Below are 14,943 nucleotides of genomic sequence, written 5' to 3' on the forward strand. Positions count from 1 at the left end.
CCTTTCACCAGTGAACAACTCTCTCGTGCTGTGGCCACCAGTGAGGTAGTGCCAGCCGCGCAGAGTTTCTGCGTACTCTGCGGTGTGCAAACGAGCACCAATGACCGACTTCACCGCACTGCGCGCCAACTGTACGGCGCTTTTCGACACCGCAATGCCGCCGCTCCTGCGCGGCTCGATTCCGTCCGCACCATCCGTCGGCGTCTTCTCTACCTCTCAACTGGACCGGTGCTCCATGTACGCAGGCCTTCGCGCTGACAGCGCTGTGGGGATGAGTGTTGCACCATCGGCCACCTTGGTGTCTAGCCGCAGCATGGAGGCGACGCTGCTGCGGCGGGAGTGGGAGCTTCGCAGCGAGTATTATCGGCTGTACGCCGAAGACCAATGGCACATACGCCAGCAGCGCGAGGAGCAGCGCCGACAGGATGACAAGGCGGAGCGGCAGCGCATGATCGAAGCGGCTCGAGCGATTGAAGAAGAGCGCGCGCGGCGTGTGGCGGAGCAGCAGGAGCACCTTCTTCAGAAGGAGCGAGAGCTCGAGGAGTGGAAGCTCGAGCGGCTGAAAGAGGCCAACTCCGCGCGTCGTCAGCAGCAGCAGGAGGATGAACGCCGTCGCGAGCTGCAGCACGAGCGTGAGCTGGCCCGCGTCAAGGAGGAAGCGGCCTCAGGGAGGAAAGCTGAAGAGGTGAAGGTGGCGGTGGAGCAATCGCTGCAAAGGATGCAGAGCACCATGCAGGAGCAGCTGCGCGAGGAGGTGCGCGCGCTGGAGGCAGCGCACAGGTCTGAGCTCACACGTCGCGAAGAGGAGTGGGCGGCTCGCGTGAAGGCGATGGAGATCAGCCGAAGCACGGAGCTGGCTGAGCTCACGCACCAGCTGCAGCTCGACCAGACACGCGCCACTCGCAGCGAGGAGCAACTGCGCGAAGCCCGGGACCAACTCACGAAACTCTTACAAGAAGTCGATCAACTGCGTGTTCAGCTGCAGTCGGGCGGCCCGCGCTTCGAGCGGGATCGCGAGGCGGCGCAACGGCTGGCAGAGACGCATCGCAGCGCGATAGAGCGTCTGCAACTGATGTACGACGATGACAAGAGGGCGCTACAGCGCCGCTACATGGAAGACCGCGAACGCGCCAAATATGAGCAAGATCGCCGCGCTGAGGAGCTCAAGGAGAGCCACGCTGCGGTGCTGCGCGGCAAGGACAGCGAAATTGACCAACTCAGTGACCGTGTTCGACAGCTAGAGCGCGAGCTGCAGGATGAGAGCACAAAACTGGCGTTGCTGCGTACGAGCGGGGAGCAGACGATCCCCATGAGTGTCGAGAATGCTCGCCTCAAGGATGAGGTGCGGCAGTTGCTGACGGCCAAGGCAGAGCTGGAGGAGACCACAAAGCGACTGGAGCGCAATCTGCGTGAGGCTGACGGGCGGGTAGAAAACCAAAACAAGCAGCTGCGGACGCTGCAGGCTGACACAGTGTCGGGCCAGCGTCAGCTGACGGAAGCGCGGGATGAGCTGCGCCGCGACAATGCCGACCTCAAGAGCCAGATCGCTATGGTTCGGAATAGTTATGAGGAGGAGGTGATGCGGTTGCAGAAGCAACTCAAGAGCACAGAGGAGGTGGCCACCCAGCATGACATGCAGGATATGGGGCAGAGTGCGCGTGAGGCGGTGGAGAGGGCTGAAGAGGCTCGTCGAAGCACCGAGAACAGCCTCGCAGAGGTGATGCGCAAGCTGAAGTTCGCTGAGGAGGAGGTGCAGTCGTCGAGGCGTAACGCTGAGGCAGCGCAGTATGACGTCGCTCAGGCACAGGGCCGCATTCAAGAGCTGCAGGCGAAGGTAGAAGAGCGCGCCGCGCAGGTGCGCGCGTTAGAGACTGAGTTGCAGGGTAAGGTCAATTTGGGCTACGAGGTGCGGGAGGCAAAGGAGCGGGCGGAGCGGCTGCAGGCCGAGTACGATGCGGAGCGCGAGTCGCGCCGCAGGCAGCACGAGGCCGCTCTAGAGGCGAAGGACCGAGAGCTGCAGCAGTGCCGCGCCGATATGCTGACAGTGAAGCAAAGGTTTCACGCGCTGCGAGCGGAGAGCGACACCTCCAAATTGGATCGTGAGGGTCACCAGCAAAGACTCACTCGCCAACTCACGGAGAGGGAGGAGGAGGTGGCGCAGTTGCGCCGGCAGCTTGAGGACAGCCGGCAGTCGCTTCAGCAGTGGAAGGCAACCTACGAAGAGCTGCAGCGGAGCAGGGGCACCAGCACAGATGACTACGAGAAGGTCGTTCGCGAGCGGGACGAGGAGCTGCAGGAGTGCCATCGCCGGCTGCGCCAAATGCAGGGCGAAAAGGCCGGACTGGAGGACCGTATGCGGGCCGAGGAGGCTGCCCGAATCTCCGTCACTGCGCAGAGCAACGACGTACAACGGTCGCTGCGTGAGCGGGAGGCGCAGATCGAGCAGCTGGAACGCGAAGTGCGCGAGTTGCGGGCACAGCCGGCGCTGCTGTCGGCCCTGGCTGTGCCTGTCGCGTCGCCTCTTCCCCCTTCTGGGTCACTTCCACCTTCTCTGCCTCATGCGCCAAAGGCTCCGCTGCTCTCCAGTATGACACTAGCGAGCGCACCCCCTATCACCGCTGACATCACACCCACCTCATGCGCAGCTCCACCGTCGGTGATGCTGCCTGCGAGCACACCGAAAGCGCCTCTTGTACCACCTCTGCACAGTACTGGCGGCCCGACTGCGGCCCCGCCGGCCCCTGTTAGCGCCTGGGATAGCTTGCCACCACCACCGCGGCCTTCATCGATCCCAACTGCAGAAAAGCCCCACGTCATGGCGGTGCCGTTGACGCACTCCCTCGACCACGGCACGGCTTCGACCGATGGCACCACGGAGGGAACCCCTCTGAGCATCCCCGTCCCAGTTTCGCTGTCTCTATCGCCATTCCAAGTCGGCCGGCAGAGCGGCGATGGCCCATCGCTGACAATCGCCGTTCCCACTCCTGCCGGCGCCCTCTCCCACACCGCGTCAGCAGCGGAGTATGCGATCTCGCCAGCTCCGATAACCGTCGCCCCGCGCAGTCCCCATAGCGGCGCTACAGCGGTGCAGGCGGTACACGTGCCGTCGACCCCTGCACCGCCGCCCCTCCTAGGCGCGCAAGTGACTCCCACCGGTTCCACCAGCTCCTTCGCATTGCCCTCATCCACGGCACCGCCACCTGTCCTGTCCGTGGCCGGGGGCGTCCTCAGCGGTGTCGCTGGTGGTCCCACCCCAGTGCCAGTGCCGGTGCTCTCTCCGCACGCCACCATACCGGTTCCCAAGGTTGGTGTTCCAAGCGTACCCGTGCCCGGCCCCTCTTGTGCCTCACCGTCCCCGTCAGCTGGCGGGTACGGCGCGTCACCGCCACCGCCGCCGATTCCGGTACTGGTAGCAGTGCCGTCCTTCACGAGCACTTCTGTCCTCGCGGCGTCGGGCAACGTGGACAAGAGTAGCCGGCACGACCACCGTAGCCATCGCCACCACCACCACCGCACTTGAATGGAGCAGTATGGGCGGGACAGGGAGCGGCTCCAACTGTTTGCCCTTGACGTTGACCTCCTCCCCCAATGTATATGGAGTGAAGAGCACGTATATATGTGTGTGCGTCAGCTGCCAGTCCGTGAGCTCCTGCGCTTGTCCTTGCGCGAAGAGAGAGGGATCGTTGGTGGGCTTCGGGCTAGAGGCGTTGGGTCCATATCGCCACCTCAGCCACTCCGCGCTACTTTGATGCTGCGCGTCGGGGCAGTTTCCCACTCCCTCGTCGTCGTCTTTTCCTCTGTCCACTGTACGATTTACTTTTCTGCTGTTGCTGTTCTGTGTGGGCGTAGGCGTGTGTGTTGTGTACTGCTGCCCTCCTCTGGGTGGGTGCCAGTGGCCTACTTTGAGAGTAAACCACAGACGTAGCGGCGTGCCTGTGCACCCCATCTTGGCGACAAATCTGCGCCCCCCTTCCCGTCCTTCTCTCTCCCCCTCTCTCTGTCCGTTATGTGGCGCCTTCTGAATGAGCGGCGTAGGGGGATGGAGGGACCGGGAGCGCGTGGGTGAGTGGAGAGGGACTGAGGATGGGGAAGGAGAACGGCAGGCGGTGGTTCGTCGTTCTGATCCCCCCTCCTCTCCTCTTTTCCTCAAACGCGCTGGTACTTCACTCATCCTCTTCCCTCCCCAAGGAGCTACACGGACCAGGGATGCCAGGCATGGTAGAGGGAGGCAGAGAGACCAGAGTTCCCTCCTCTTTTCTTTCTTCCCTTAGACGATTGACTTATATTCCTGGGCGGAGATCTCTCTGCGTGCTGCCGATTCGTTGGTTGATTTTCATACCCCCCCTCTCTCTCCCGCACGCACACACGCACGCTGGGGGAGATGGCGGGAGAGAGGGGGGATGGTGAAGATGCGTTGTGCTCACTTGTTGATGTTTCCCCCATACTTCCATTCATATCAGCCAGCCGTCACGGCTACTGTTGGTTGTCCTCTCTCTTTCTCTCCCTCCCCTCTCTTCTACCCTGCCCATGCGTAGCGCCAGATCGAAACAGCAATAGGAACCCCTTGACCCAGCGGCTATTCCCCTCACCCCCCTCCCGCTTCCTCAGCCTGCTGCTGCAGCGCGTAGGTGGAGAGGGAGAGGCGATGGGAGCAATGGACGCACATTTCTGTTTCTCCGCATCTTCCTCTGCCAACCTGTAACCCGCATAAAGAACTCCGTGTAAACTGATCGAGGTCTCCCTGTCCCCTCTCTCTTTCACCGACACATCGATGTGGACTGTGCTGTTGCCTCTGGGCCCATTTGCCCAGTGCTCCCTCCTCTTTGCTGAGTGTCGACACCCCTAAACCGCTCACCCCCTCCCCTCAGCCTCTCCTTTCTGTGCCCACAGTGCGCACGCCTTCCTTTCCGTATACGCAGGCGCCTCCGTGTCTCTGTGGTACTTCACCAAAGCCCACCCTCTCCCCTCCCCCCACACATCCACGGTGAAAGAGAGGAGGTGGCGTACTGTCCGACGTGTTGAGCAAGACGTGCGCTCTGGTCCACCGTCGCGCTTCTTCACCTTCGCTCCCTCTGCTTCTTCGTGTAGGGCACACCCACAGTCCTCTTCGCACGAACACCCCGTATCCACACTCGCAACTCTCTGGAGAGAGACTCACGTACACTAGGGTAGCGCATCTGAGATTTCGCTCATTTTTGCCCTCTCGCTCGCTCTCTCTCTCTCGAGCATGGCATCGACTCTGCCGCCTGCGTTCGGCTGCGAGCAGCAGCGGAGTTATGCTTTCTCCATGCAGTGCAAGCGCTCCCTCACCCCGACTCTGACTCATCAGTTCGAGGTGACATGGCCGTGGCCAGTGGTGCAGAGCAGAAGGCGGTCTCGCGCCGCCGGCGGTGCTGACGATGCTCAGGGTTTGGTGAGCTCGTCGGCCACGCTCCAGGGCAGCGTTTTCAAGGATGACGAAGCAGAAGAGGGAGGGGACGAGGTGAGAGAAGGGGTCGAGAAGGGAGCCACCAAGGAGGGCGTGCCCAACTCGCCGACGTCCGGAAGTGACGCATCTGCCGCGACGTGCCGCAGCAAATCACCGCTGTGGAGGGAGCGATGTCACTACGGGTGGCCCACTTTCATCCTTGGCCTCTCGAGCGACCCGTTCCTTGGCCGGCATGAGACACGTCGCGTTGGTGTGCTTCTCTCGCCAGGCTATCGCTGTCTCTTACCCCTGGTTGAGCTGGATGAACCAGAGCCTCTACCAGACAAGGCTGGTGTGGCTTTTTGGCGAACCGCCTTTAAGCCACCCTCCCACAGGGCACCCGCGTTGTCATCCTCCTCGTCTCTCAGCGCCGCCAACCCGCCTCCGTGCTGCGCCGAGCTTCTCGTCGGCGAGCTTGCAGAGATTGAGCGGGCAGTCCGGCAGCGTCATGAGATGGCGACTACGTCATCCCGGTGCAACACGCGTGCATCGATGAAGCAGTCGTTTCTCTCTTGTATTTCACTTGAGCCCCGCACGCAGCTCAGTGCACCCCTGCTGGAGGCCGGAGGAGAGGGGAGCTTGTTGACGCAGAGCACTGATTGTGCATTACAATGCGTAAAGCGAGAGGAAGAGACGGCGCCCGCCGCAGCGGTGAGTTCGGCTCCGGGGCGTGATCCTGAGAGGATGGATACGATATCGGGCTCAACGGCAACGTCAGCACAGTCGCAGCGAGGCTCAGCCTTCGCACCGAAGAGAGTCCTGAGCTTTTTCTTCTACACCATTCCGTTCCGCCTTCGCTGGCTCTCCCAGCTGCCGGGGCGGATTGTCGTCTCTCTGCCATGCGAGGAGCGGCTGCTGACCCTGTACGCGCCTCATGGAAATGGCAACCATCGCAGTGCACCACAACCCTCACCGTCGTCGGTGCCTCGAGGTGGAGGTACCGCTCCGACTGAGATCATTGCCCTGTCGCAGGTGCACAGCTACGCACTGCCGCGTGGTGTAGTCCCGCTGGATCTCTCGGAGGTGTTTGACCGACCATTTCTCGCCATTGGCACGGCTGAGCACGGGGTGCTGCTGTGCCACCTCGACACGTCGACAGGCGCCGTACAGGGCATCGCGCGGTGGATTTCACTAAGGGGTTATGGGAGTTCTCTGTACCCGGTGACGCGCCTCGCGGCGGTGTTTCCTGCGCGTCAGTCGGGGCGCGCGCCGAATCGCTTCACCGATTTTCCCTCAGCACCCCCGTGGATGAGGCACGTGGCTGCCCTTGAAAGCCTCAATGACGGCGTGCTCGTGTGCTCCTCGCTGTACGAGCCCACCGCTGCTGTTGTTAAGCTCGGCGTGGCTGCAGTGGGCGTGGTGGAGGACTTCTCCGTCCTCCGCGGCGTCGACACGATCCTCGACGTGAGCGCGACTGTGCAGCCCGATTTAGGGCCACTTGTCTGCACAGTCTCACGGAAGCTGTTGCGGTTACGTGTTGTTGACTCCGCGGCCGAAGAGGCGGAGCGGCGCACTGCGCTTCTCAAGAAGAAGCTGGACTCCGGTCTTGCCGATCGCGTACCTCCGTGCCTGACTCACGACCGGATGGTGCGGCTGGAATGCCCGCTTCTCCACGTTGCTTCCAGCCCCGTCGTCGTGCAGTCCTTCGCTGAAAAGTACGTGAGTCGACGCAACTACACGAAGCACTGGCAGTTTGGGGTGGATGGCGCGAATCGGGTGATGCTGCTAGATCGGACGGTGAGCCAGTACATCCTCCACTCCACCTTTCAACTGGGCCGCCTCGACTCGGCAGCCGAGGAGGGGCGCGTGGCGCCTACCGGCTGTCTTCTACCGTTTTCCCCCACTACGAACAGCGCCAATAAAAGCGAGGCACGACTCTCTTGTGCAGGCAAACTGGAGGGTGTGCTCGACGAGGGCTGTGAGGCTGCAACAGATGGAAATGACGTCAGCATGTCGTTGCCGTTTCCTCCTCCGACGCAGCTCTCGCTAAGTAGTGGTGGGCAGAAGCGTTTGCGACCTTCGTCAAAGACCTCAAGGAACAAGAGGGCGTCTGACTCCACTGCCAAGCGTCGTGGGGCAGCAGCTGCGCTGTCCACTGCTGTTGCTAAGGGGAAAGGAGATGATGACAACAGCGACGACGAGGACGACGCATCGCCTGGCAAAGCCAGCTCGTTTTCCGACCTTACTTCCTTGATTCCCATCGAGGATGCCTGCAGCGGTGTCGCGGTGACCTGCGTGCAGGATCAGATGATCCAAGTGGCTGCCGCCCACGACCGCGATTGCATTTCTCTCGTCACGTGGCGAATCAATCTTTCTACCCCACCACGACCGCCGACGTCCTCTGCCACGGCAACCATCATCACGGAGGCCCTTGCTGCACCCCCCAAGGGAGGTGCACGGGCATAGAGATGGTGCGAAGAAAGAGAACTTTGGCTCCTGCGCTTCCGCGAGCTCCTCCTCGCTTACGCTGCGATCTACAGGAATGCACACCCACCTAGCAAGCAGCAGAGACTGCGGTCGAAGGAGTATCCGGTTGCTACATGGATAAGGATAGGCACCATGGAAGCGAAGGAGGGAAAGTGGGCGTCAGCGAGGGGAAGAGGAGGCGAGGTAGTCTGCAGAGAGGGGCACTGGTGGCGATGTTGTTGGAGCCTGGCGGGAAGGGACGGAGAAGCGTGCGCGTGGGTGGTATCGCAAGCTCGGCAGCTATGCTTGTTTGACTAGTGCCTCCTCTGCAGAGTGTCTCGCACCGCCCACCATTTTGATCAAGGGCGCCCTGCTGTGTTCGCTCTTTTCATATCCCCTCCCCCTTCCTCGCCCTCCCTGGGCATCTGCGGGCCTCTCCGCGAGTATTATGATGCACGGGAGATGCACCTACGCCAATGCGCCCCCTCCCTCCCCTTTCACGCCGTCAACTCCCCTACCGCTCGTTTTACTTACGATGGCGCTGCACCATTCTACACCCGTATCCCCACCCTCTCCCTTATCCATTCCCCTTCGCTTCTTCAAAATCGCGCCTCCTCGTCCACCACCCCCCCTCCTCGTTTCTTTGGCCACGCCAGGAGGTGCACCGCAACGACGAGCTGACGAATGCTTATTTCTCGTCTTTGGGTCGTCACGGTACTGCACTGCGTCTTGGCACCAGCCTCTGCGCATCACCCGAGTGCTCTCCTTTCTCTCATCTCCACTACCCTCCCCTTCATCATCATCTTTCTCTCTCCGTGCGTATCCACTTTTCCCTTCTCACGGCTCACACTCAGCGCTCGCTGTATGGCGTTTACAGCACTTTCTCCCCTTTCCATTAAACGACTACGACGCCCCGCAGGCACCACACCAGCATGGAGGAATTCTACGGCATGGAGGTCTTCGTTGGCAAGACGGCAAAGCCCAGTATTTCGGCTGATCGCGTGCTGCACGTGACGCAGGTGGCGTTGCCGCCGAACGCGTCTCACGCCATTACGCTGCTTGTCAAGGCGGAGGGCAAGTCGTTTGTGCTCGCGACGCTGGACCCACACCGGGCGCTCTTCCACATGAGCGTGGACATGCTCTTCAGCGGCAAGCAGGAACTCGCTTTCACCTGCGAGGGTGCGGCTGGTGCCGTGCACGTCATTGGGTACACGCAGCTAGCGGAGGAGGAGGAGGAGGGGGAAGACATGGACGACGAGGATTACGATGACATGATGGCTGGCGAGGACGCGGCATAATGTGGACTCGGAAAGGGGGCGCGGTAGTACGCGCCTCGCCCATGTGCGTAGAATGTGTCTGCCTTGTGCGCCTGTAAGACGACATCTTCTCGTTTTGTCCTACGCGTTGGGTGTCGCGCCACTGGTGCCCGAATGCCACGTCGGTGTGCCCTCACGCTGCTGATAATACAGTTGGTGTGCACTCTGATCTTGGGTGCGTCCGAGTCGGTGAAGCTGAAATGGTTAGTTAGGCTGACACGGTGGGCCTGCAGGTGAACGTAAAGACGTCTGTGCGCTTGACAGCTGCGCGGGTCTGAGTCAAGGGGTGAGTGGGGGGATGGCAGAGGGAGGTTGAGTCCCACGGGGTGCCGCTTCTTTCACTGCCGCACTGCGTCTCCCTTCTCTTTTCACCGAAGCAACAGGCCAACGTAGGCACTCTGCCCGGACACACCCACCCACCCACCCACCCACCCACCCACACACGCACCGTATACAGAGAAATGCATGACGTGCTCACCGGCCGATGACACCTCCTCCCCTCTGCACAGGGTACCGAGAAAGGGAAAGGCGATGGACAAAACATAACCAACGAGAGGGAGAGCCAGCTGAGGCAACGTACCGGCACGGCGTCGTGCGGTGGGCGGCGCCGCTACTTGCTCGTTGCTCAGTGGCGTACGTGTGCGAAAAATGTTCGTGCACGTGCCTCCTCTTCGACCGCCCCGCGGCCGCGTACCTCCGCCTTTCCCCCCTCTCCCTCTCCCTCTCCCACAACTACGTGCGACACTGCACTGCTGTGTATTCGCGTAGCTGTGCGTGTTCGCTTGCTCTCTTTCCCTGTTTGGATCGAGGTGCTCTCGAGAGTGACTTTGCTCTACAAAAGACGCTTGCTGAGCTTCTCATTTTTTGCTCGTCTCTGCACTCCATATACCCCTTCTCTCCTTCACTGCCCCCCCTCTCTCTCTCCCCTTCCCACTTGTCCTTCCCCTCTGCGCGGTTACCACGCCAACTACCCCTCTTTCCCCCCGCGTGTGGATGTGCAGTGTAACTCGTCTCTGTCTTTCACTCCTAAGTTATCTTCGCGCCTAAGAGAAAACAACTGCAGGAGACAGTGACGCTCACTCTCTCACTCTCACTCTCTTACTCTCTTACATTGACGAGCGTTTGCTTCCCTGACGGGCCTTCTTTCCCTCGTACGTACGTGTCTCTGTTTGCCTTCCTTGAACGCTCGTACGCTGCTGTCCACCACATTAACCTCATCACGTGTTGCCTCCGTCTCTTTCTCTCCTTCTCTACGTGTTTCCCACTCACGTGCACGGACACATAGAGCGAACGTCCGCCCCTCTCCCTCCCCCAAACTCCACTTTCCTCCGTCAATCCAGTCCACCTCTAGTGTTCATCAATGGAGGGCTTTTACGGTATCGAGGTGGCCGCCGGCAAGCAGGTGAAGGCGAAGATCCCGGAGGAGTGCGCGCTGCGCGTGACACAGCTCGCCGTGCCTGTCAATGCAGCTGGCGCCGTTTCGTTCGTGGTATCCTTCGAGGGTAAGCTGTTTACGATTGCTACGCTGGACCCCAAGAGGGGTGTCTACCAGATGAGCACCGACCTTGTCTTCACCAAGGCCCAGGACGTGTCCTTCTCTGCCCAGGGCGCTGGCGCCATCCACGTCACCGGCTACGTGCAACCGATTGGCAATGATGATATGATGATGGATGCCATGGCCGGCGAGTCGGGTGAGGAGGACGATAACGAGGACGACGACGACGACGACCTCGAGGAGATGTCGGAGACGGAGAGCAACGATGTCGCCAGGGCCCCTGCTTCAGCTGCCGCTGGTGCGGCGGACAGCGACGACGAGGAGGAGGACGAGGAAAACGACGAGGAAAACGAGGAGGATGAGGACGACGATGACGAAGACGGTGAGGACATGCCCCCAGCCGACCTGGATGACAGCGACTTGGGTGAAGAGGACGAGGAGGACGACGAGGAGGACGACGAGGAGGACGGCGAGGAGGACGACGAGGGCGAGGACGACGACGACGAGGACGACGACGAGGACGACGACGTACCACAGAAGTTCCAGCGCACGGACCGCGGTGGGCGTGGTGGCGATCGTGGTGGGTTCCGTGGTGGTCGCGGCGGTGACCGTGGTGGGTTCCGTGGTGGTCGCGGCGGTGACCGTGGCGGGTTCCGTGGTGGTCGTGGCGGTGACCGTGGCGGGTTCCGTGGTGGTCGCGGCGGTGACCGTGGCGGGTTCCGTGGTGGTCGTGGCGGTGACCGTGGCGGGTTCCGTAGTGGTCGCGGCGGTGACCGTGGCGGGTTCCGTGGTGGTCGCGGCGGTCGTGGCGGTGACCGTGGTGGGTTCCGTGGTGGCAACCGTGGCCGTTACTAGTCAGCTTGTCCATGCCTAAGGGGAGGCGGTGAGCGACGTTGATCGCGGCCGAAGCAGCGAAACGCGCAGGAGGAAGGGTCAGAGACGAGGACGCACAATCGCTGCTCGCTGTCAGACGCCGGTTCTCGCCTCTCGCCTCTCTCTCTAATCCCCTCATTTCCCTCCACCCCGCCTCGTTCCCGTTTGTCTGTCGCTCTTCGGCTCGTTACGAATTAATGTTTTTTTTTTTCGTTCTCTTCTTCCCTCACTTCCCCCCCCACCTCCTGAGCCTTAAGTCGGCTCTGTTGGCCCCCCACTACTAAGAGCGAGCACCCATTCGCACGCAGACACGCGAGGTCGCACCGACTCGAGTCCTCCCAGCCCCGCGCTCAGGAAGGTAAGGCAGAGGAAACGGACGCTTCAGGCGGGGCTCTTGTTGGTGCTAGTCTTCCTCCCTCGCCGACACCAAACGTACACGCACCGGCTCTTCCCTCATCTTCCTCATCGCCAGGCGAGTTAACCGTGCCTTTCTCTTCTCGCTCTCCTCTTCCCTTGCCTTCCTGTGGTTCTCTACATCCCCTTGGCTGCTGCCGCTGGCAGCACCTCTCTCGCTGCGCCAAGCAGGAGTCCAATGAAAAAGCTGGACAAGAGAGAGGGGGTGGGGAAGAGGGGGTCAGCCTGGAGGGTCTGGCGATGATGGACGGCGCAGCCGCTCTTTGTTCAGATTATCAGCGCTCCTTCCAGGCACCCGTCTCCGTTCCCATACGTTCCCACGAACGTATACATGGACCCCTACTCGGACTGACCGATCACGGGTGGTGTGACCATGGATGCCGACTAGCAGGAGGAGATGGATCTGCTCATACGGGGGTGTGCGTGTGTGTAACTGCCTGTGCTGACGCTCTCGTAACGTTAACAATGGCTATAACGCCCACTAGTCGTTTTTTTCCTTTTGGTTTCGGCGGCCTCCGTCTTGCATTGCTCGCATCTCTGTCTTGTATCGCTCATGGGTCGTCGTTGTCGTTGTCGGAGACGGAGCTGTGGGAGCAGCGGCAGCGCGACGACCGGGCCTGCGGATGCCCCCCGCGGAGAGACGAAGCAGCGGTGTCTCCCTCAACAGTTAGCCGGCGAAGACGTATTAAGCGGGAGCGAGTGCTTGAATCGGAAAAGACGGGATACACGAAAGCACGGCGCAACAGCCCCAAAAGGCACTGCAAACGCACCCCACATTCGCCTCGTTGACGCCTTCACCGCAGAACCGCTGCGAATGTGGGGTGCGTTTGCAGTGCCTTTTGGGGCTGTTGCGCCGTGCCTGTGGACTCCCTCTCGGTCGCTTCGTCTTGTGCGGTGGGTTTTTTCTCTCTTCGATTCCCCCCTCCCCTTTTCTGTTTCTCTGCCCGCCTCTCTGCGTTGTACCGCTGCAGCGTCATTCCCACATCGCCCCCCTCCCCCCCTTCGTGTTGCCCCTCTTCGCTCACCCCTGTCGTGCTGGCGCCTCTCATTCCCGTCCTCCCTGCGCGTCTTCACTTTCCTTTTCGTCTTGGCACAGGCGTGTCTGTGAGGACTTGGCGGGAAGGGGAGGCGTGGTGGGAACGGCAAGGTGCGTGGGGGAGCGAATGCGGCAACCAAGGGAGGGGGTGAGTGGTGGTGGTGGTGGTGGTGGTGGGGAGGGGGAGGAGCACAAATGAGCCAAACCCACGAAAGCGACGGGGAAGCAGCGGCAGCAGTTGCAAGGCAAGTCGAGTTCGGAAGGCGAAGGCGGCACTTGCGAGCGCCCCCCCCTCTCCCAACAAAAATGTTTTCGCTCAAATGGCTTGCTCAATGCCTCCCCCCCTCCCCCCCCACACACGCGCCTGTGTGTCTGCGTCTCTGTTTTTATCGACGTGCCCGCGCATGTGCAGTGCGCGGTTCGTGGTTGACCTCTTAATGTGCGCGCAAGGCCGCAAGCCAACCTGCGGAGAAGACCAGCGAAAGGGTGGAGGGACTCGCGCAATTCAGTGAGGCGCGCGTGTGGGCCCTCTCTGCGTAACGAGGCGAGGGTGCTCGTGTGCGTGATTGATGACTCGTTCTCGGCGACGATGAAAAGAAAGGGGGTGGAGGCGCGCAGGCGGATGCGTGAGAGGTGATGCGTCCGTGCACCCCCCTCCCTCCCCCGACACTGTGCGTCACACTCACCTGAGAGCGTATACGTGTGTCTTCCTGAATGCGGGGGGGGGTGTCACGTGCCACTTGTGTCTCTTCTTGGGTTGCCGACCCTCCCTAGCCCCCTGTCCGTGTGACAGAGCGGCCTAGCGCAATGCGTCGTTGTCGCTTCTCTCCGTTGGTATATTCGCCTCTCTGCCGATGTGGGATGCGCAAAAACGCGGACGCACAGACGTCTCTCCTACTCGTCTTCCCTCGCTCTGTCTTTCCCAGCAAACTCGAGTCTCTCGTTCTAAAGCGTTCTTGTCGCACGCACGCACGCACGCACGCCTTTCTTTTCACTTGTTCTTTTCCTCCGTAGCTTTTGGCTCTTCGACAGCGAAGGTAGTGCCGTTCGCGTACCCACACCATCACGGTTGTGCCGCTCCTCCTCCTCCTCTCTTCCCCACCATTATGCAGGAGTTCCACGCGTTCTCGGTGTCTCCAAGCACGGAGCACAGGCTGGACATCCCTGAGGGGTGCGGCTTCCACCTGTCTATCATTTCCCTCCCGCGCGGTGCCAACGGCAAGACGACGGTGTACGTGTCCGCGGATGGCAAATCGTACGCGCTGGCCTCTCTCGACTCGCAGAAGAACATCCTTCAGGTGCCTCTCGACCTCATTTTTAACTACCGACAGCACGTCATCTTCTTCGCGAAGGGCTCGGCGACGGTGCACTGCGTCGGCTACCGCCAGGAGCTGGACCTCAGCGATGATGATGATGATGGCATGGAGAACGGCAGTGATGACGACGCCAGTGACGCTGAGAAGGCGGCGATGAGGCTGCCGGTGGATGCCATCACGGATGCCGGGACGGCAAAGAAGAAGGCTGCTGCTGCTGCCACCGAGAGGTTCTCCGAGGATGAAGACGAGAATGAGAATGAGGAACTGATCGACAGCGCTGAGGACTCATCCGCCGATGCGGCGTCCGATGATGGCTTCAATGGCAAGGAAATGGAGGAGGATGAGGAGGGTGACAGTGACGAAGAGGATGATGAGGAATATGATGATGATGACGAGGAGATCGACAGCGACATTGCCGAGGAGCCGGCGGGGATGCAGGCACGCGATGAGGACCCCACCGCCCCGTCTTCGGAAGATGAGGAGGAGAGTAACGATGATAAATATGACGAGGAGAGCGATGACCTCGCCGCTATGGAAGAGGACGATGACGAGAATGAGAAAGACGAGGAGGAGAAGGAGCCGCCTATGAAGGCGATGCGCTCAGAGGGCCGTCCCAGCAG

The 14,943-nt window shown here is 61.1% G+C and overlaps 5 protein-coding genes across 5 annotated transcripts; all 5 read left to right on the forward strand.

The window, feature by feature from the left end:
• Positions 1-100: 100 nt before the first annotated feature.
• On the forward strand, positions 101-3,520 carry LPMP_071020 (hypothetical protein; the record flags this gene model as incomplete). The annotated part of the gene is made up of 1 exon (XM_010705807.1): positions 101-3,520. The coding sequence occupies one exon, from the start codon at positions 101-103 to the stop codon at positions 3,518-3,520; it is 3,420 nt and encodes a 1,139-aa protein (XP_010704109.1).
• Positions 3,521-5,227: 1,707 nt separating this feature from the next.
• LPMP_071030 (hypothetical protein) lies at positions 5,228-7,873 on the forward strand (the record flags this gene model as incomplete). The annotated part of the gene is made up of 1 exon (XM_010705808.1): positions 5,228-7,873. One exon carries the CDS (start codon positions 5,228-5,230, stop codon positions 7,871-7,873), a length of 2,646 nt encoding a protein of 881 aa, XP_010704110.1.
• Positions 7,874-8,805: 932 nt separating this feature from the next.
• Positions 8,806-9,171, forward strand: LPMP_071040 (RNA binding protein, putative; the record flags this gene model as incomplete). Its single annotated transcript, XM_010705809.1, has 1 exon — positions 8,806-9,171. The coding sequence occupies one exon, from the start codon at positions 8,806-8,808 to the stop codon at positions 9,169-9,171; it is 366 nt and encodes a 121-aa protein (XP_010704111.1).
• Positions 9,172-10,549: 1,378 nt separating this feature from the next.
• Positions 10,550-11,539, forward strand: LPMP_071050 (nucleolar RNA-binding protein, putative; the record flags this gene model as incomplete). Its single annotated transcript, XM_010705810.1, has 1 exon — positions 10,550-11,539. One exon carries the CDS (start codon positions 10,550-10,552, stop codon positions 11,537-11,539), a length of 990 nt encoding a protein of 329 aa, XP_010704112.1.
• A 2,322-nt stretch (positions 11,540-13,861) lies between these two features.
• On the forward strand, positions 13,862-14,943 carry LPMP_071060 (RNA binding protein-like protein; the record flags this gene model as incomplete). The annotated part of the gene is made up of 1 exon (XM_010705811.1): positions 13,862-14,943. A coding segment is annotated over one exon (1,082 nt), but the record flags the coding sequence as incomplete, so codon positions are not given.

This window comes from Leishmania panamensis, assembly GCF_000755165.1.
Source record: "Leishmania panamensis strain MHOM/PA/94/PSC-1 chromosome 7 sequence".
Classification (NCBI taxonomy): Eukaryota; Euglenozoa; class Kinetoplastea; order Trypanosomatida; family Trypanosomatidae; genus Leishmania; species Leishmania panamensis.